Here is a 4540-nt window from a genome sequence, read left to right as displayed (position 1 = left end):
TAGACCTTGATTATTTCCTGACCCTGTACCTGTGTTTAACAAAAAGACCTTGGAGTCTAATTTTGTCCCATGCAGATTAGATAAATGCTATAATATATGTGCATTGAATGAACAGCAGGTGTCTTTTATCTGTTCATTCTGACCTGATAAATGTAGATATTTGTTACACGAGAATGGAAACACGTAATCCTCTTGAGATCAGTGTGATTAATTTAAGGTCAGTTTTTAGTTTAATTGTTGATTTCACCACACTATATAAATCTACCCACGTATAGAGCCACTTATAACAGCCTGCTGAGCAATGGGGACACCTGTCAAGTAAGTCTAATAAATATTTTAATGCAGCAACATTGTTCACAGTTTTTTCACTTCACGGTAAATAAAATTGCTTTTCCTTCTTTTGCTTCTACAGGATGTTAGTTGTTCAAAACAACATCCTCCTTCTCTTTTTCTCTTTGTTTGTCCTACTAGTTGTTGCTCAAAGCTCTTTTCTTCCACCCTGTGAGCCAGTTAATGAGACTGTAGCTGTGGAAAAAGAGGGCTGTCCAAAATGTCTGGTGTTTCAGACCACCATCTGCAGTGGTCACTGCATGACAAAGGTGCTTACTTTCCCATCAGTGTCTTTTTTTAAACCCATTTATTTGCATGATTTTTTTAAATCATATTAATCTACAAGCATCATGATTTCCAGTGGTGACAGTGTATTATCTTACATTTCTAGGAGCCTGTATACAAGAGCCCATTTTCCACTGTCTACCAACACGTGTGCACTTACCGGGATGTGCGCTACGAAACGGTCCGATTGCCAGACTGTCCGCCAGGGGTGGACCCTCATATCACCTACCCTGTGGCTCTCAGCTGTGACTGCAGTCTCTGCACCATGGACACATCCGACTGTACGATTGAAAGCCTGCAGCCTGATTTTTGCATGTCTAAGAGAGAGGATTTCCTTTTATACTAACCTCTTCTAACTATTAGGACTAGTATCCTGTGTTTAGCGCATTAAACCAAAGTGTCAACACAAACTGACAACTCTCACTCTGAATCGGATAAATGTTGAATAGATGTATATTAATAAAAAGTACATACTTGTTAAATTCATTCTCTACGCTGAAGTCAAACACAATTTATTCTCTGTAATCTAAATGAGCATTTGTCTTGGATATTGAGCTAAGACTAAATGGTTATAAGTTATTATTGGAAACATCTTAAGCCAGTGATCAGAAAGAAAAACAACAAGAGTTTAATTGATAGACATGTGCAAATGCCAATTGAAAATCAATTGAGCTATACTTATTCGCAGAAGCTGGTTAATTAAATTGAAATTCATTTTAAAATTAATTAAAATGCAACCTGCAGGCAAAAGGCATTTTGTTAAAGGTCATTCAGAAGTGAACATGTATTCTGACGTAATAAAATAATTTGCAAGCAATGTAATATCACTGTTGTAATGTACTTTAAATGAATCAAACACTAGATCTTGTAGTGATTTCAAAGATTATTTCCTATTTTCCATTAAAGGAGGTAAAATACATAAGCATAAAAGACTAGTGGACTGCAGCAACAATGTTTTCTAGCCAGAAGATGGCAATATTGAGAAACCTAGTAGAAAATTGTGTCATCTCACACTGATTATTCTGTTATTTAAATTATTAATAATTGCTTTCCCTTGTGGAAATATTATGCTTTTCTATGAATTCTTATTACAGTAATTATGTTATTTCATATGATGAAGATGGCATGACAGCTTACCAGTTTACCGTGAGCAATGGCTCGGTTTCAAAACGTACAAAGCTTCCTTCTAAGGAGTAGAACCTCATAATTGACTGTTTGGACCTCTTTTGTGTGAATAGTGCTCTGCGTGAAGCACATGACAGTGTTGCAAAGATAACACGATATAAAATATAAAAATACATACACTCAAAAAGGATGTGTTAATTTTTAACACATCGTTTGTGTTATGTCTATTTTAGCACATTTTGTGTTACTTTGTGTTAAATGTGTGTTAAAAAACGAAAAAGAAAAAATATCCAACACAGTGTGTCCAACACAATATGTGTTAAATATCAGCCAATCACATTGCTGCTTGCCTCACTTCATTAGCCGTTATTCTACTGAGACAAGCAAATTTCCTCGTGCTTCAAGTTTTCATCGTCAGAACTTTGATGCGTGAAGGTAAGAAATGTTTGTATTTGCCATTATACATTTTTAAAATGTATTTTGTGATCGTTTGGAGACGGTCGAGGGACGGTGGGAGCTTATTTTAACAAGCTTTATAGTTTCTTTTGTTAGATTAATTGTGAACAGAATCGCTTTTAATTAATCGTTGACATGTTGTAGTGCTAATGAGAAAATGCATTCGTTCGTCGCGTCTTTCTCCTTGAAAATTAACAGATTTGTGGTGCCATGTATTGTGCAAATTGCCCTAAGACCAGGGGCGCCGCTAGCAATTTTGGCCCCTATGACAAAATATGAGGTTGGGCCCCCCTACTACACCCATTCCGCACAAAACATACAAACCAACCTAGCAATTCAAAATCTTTGTCTGCAATATAATAGTACTGACCTATTACTTTTGTTATTGCTTTTGACAGGTACTGTACCAGTATTTAATCAGACACCTACCATGGCTGTAACTAGCAGATGATTTATTGTTCAAAAATAAATGTAATAGAAAAATTACGTACAGTGATCAAATATTCATTGAAAATGCAACATTCTTATAGATTAAAAGTGTTATACTAAAAAAAAAAATATATATATATATATAAACAGAGTGCAATATGCAGTAAAGTGCAACAGTGACTTTTAACAATCAATAACACAACATAATTAAATTAGAAATTATCTTTTGTTTGACCTGCCAGTGACTTAAATGCTAAAAGCCAAACACCTGGCCTTCTTGCTGGCAAAATCCTAAATCAAAAATATCAAATGTATAAACAGAGTACACAATGCAATACACTTCAACACTGACTTTTCAAAATCAATTAGACACAAATCACTTAGAAATGGTCTTTTGTTTAACCTGCCAGTGACTTAAATGCTAAAAGCCAAACGCCTGGCCTTTTTGCTGGCAAAATCCTCAATCAAATCCTTAAAATCCAGTTTTAAAGCCATCTGACTTTCAATGGACAGTATGGCAAGGTTGTTCAACCTTTCCTGAGACATTGTTGATCTCAAGTAGCTCTTTATCAATTTAAGCTTGCTGAATACCCTCTCTCCACAGGCAACAGTGACTGGAAGAGTGCAAAAGATCCTCAGGGCAATGCACACCTCTCCAAAAATGCTCTGAATTTCCATTTTATGAATTGCATTTAGGAGAGCAAGAGGATAACAATCAGAAAAAGTGGCTGAAAATATTGCATTGAGATGCCTGATTTCATCCTCAAACTGAGGTGTGAGGTCCTTTGTATACTTCCTTATGAGTGGCTGGCACACAGTTGAAATATCAGAGTCACTCAGTCAACTGCCCCACTTTTATTATGGCAGCAAATTCCTCTACAATACCTGCAGTTGTTTTGAAGCGTGTGTCCAAATCACAGATAATGTGGTCCATGGCAGTGACAAAAACAGTGTTTGCGAAACACTTTGTCACTGCTGTCCTTCTGACCTTCTTCAGGGTCAGGGGTCTCATCAGATAATCTCTTTCTCTTTCTCTGACGGCCCAGCTCCTTATTAAATTTAGGTGGCACTCCCATCTGACTGGCAATCAAGGATGCCTCAGAAAGGAATGCCTCCCAACTATCCCTGAGATTTTGTATCTAATTTTTAAGGTCCCTGACATTAGCTGCCTCAACCTCCAGGGAAATTTTCCCTGACTGGAGAATTATATTCCTGTCTTCAATGCACTGCAAAACTTTTACCCAAATGGTCAAAAGCACAATAGCATCAAATGAGCTAAAGTACTTTCTGAGTCCGAAAGCTTCTGCCCTGGCCTCATTTGAAAGACTGCATGTGCTTAGTATAGCACTGAGGGCCTCTTTTACACGTGGCAATGTTTTGCCACAGGTTTGACAGCATCAATTCGAGCACTCCATCGAGTGTCAGATAAGCTATGCAGAGAGCAGCCTACAGTGTCTTTGAATATAGCCCATCGCTCTGGACTGGCACTTACAAAACTATACAGGCAATTGATGTAGCCAAAAAATGTAGAGACTTCAGGGCTAGAGCCTGCAGCGTGCACACCCACAAGGTTCAATGTATGGGAAGCACAAGGTGAAAATGTGGCAAGATTATTTTTTTGTAAAATTTGGGCCTGGACTCCCTTGATCTTCCCAGACATATTTGCCCCATTATCATAACCTTGCCCCCTGCAATCACTAATGTCTATCCCTCGATCCATAAGCACACTCTGTATCATTCCTGCTATTTCACTTCCTGTTTTCTTGTAGAAATCCTTGAATTCAAGGAATCTTTCTTTAATTTCCCAGTCATTCATATTTTTATTGTAATGCACATATCGTATGAGCATAACTTTCTGCTCAGTGTGGGAAATGTCAGGCGTAGCATCACAAATGATCCCATAATATATGGCATC

General features: G+C 37.4%; 1 protein-coding gene across 1 annotated transcript; it reads left to right on the top strand.

Annotated features, from left to right (window-relative positions):
• The first annotated feature begins 413 nt into the window (after positions 1-413).
• lhb (luteinizing hormone subunit beta) lies at positions 414-1365 on the top strand. The gene is made up of 2 exons (XM_073835226.1): positions 414-599; positions 722-1365. Exons 1-2 carry the CDS (start codon positions 414-416, stop codon positions 959-961), a joined length of 426 nt encoding a protein of 141 aa, XP_073691327.1. The 3' UTR covers positions 962-1365.
• The last annotated feature ends 3175 nt before the right edge of the window (positions 1366-4540 follow it).

Source organism: Garra rufa, chromosome 2 (assembly GCF_049309525.1).
Source record: "Garra rufa chromosome 2, GarRuf1.0, whole genome shotgun sequence".
In the NCBI taxonomy this organism is placed as follows: Eukaryota; Metazoa; Chordata; class Actinopteri; order Cypriniformes; family Cyprinidae; genus Garra; species Garra rufa.
The sequence above is the reverse complement of the archived record's forward strand: the minus strand, read 5'-3'. Positions and strand labels throughout refer to the sequence as shown.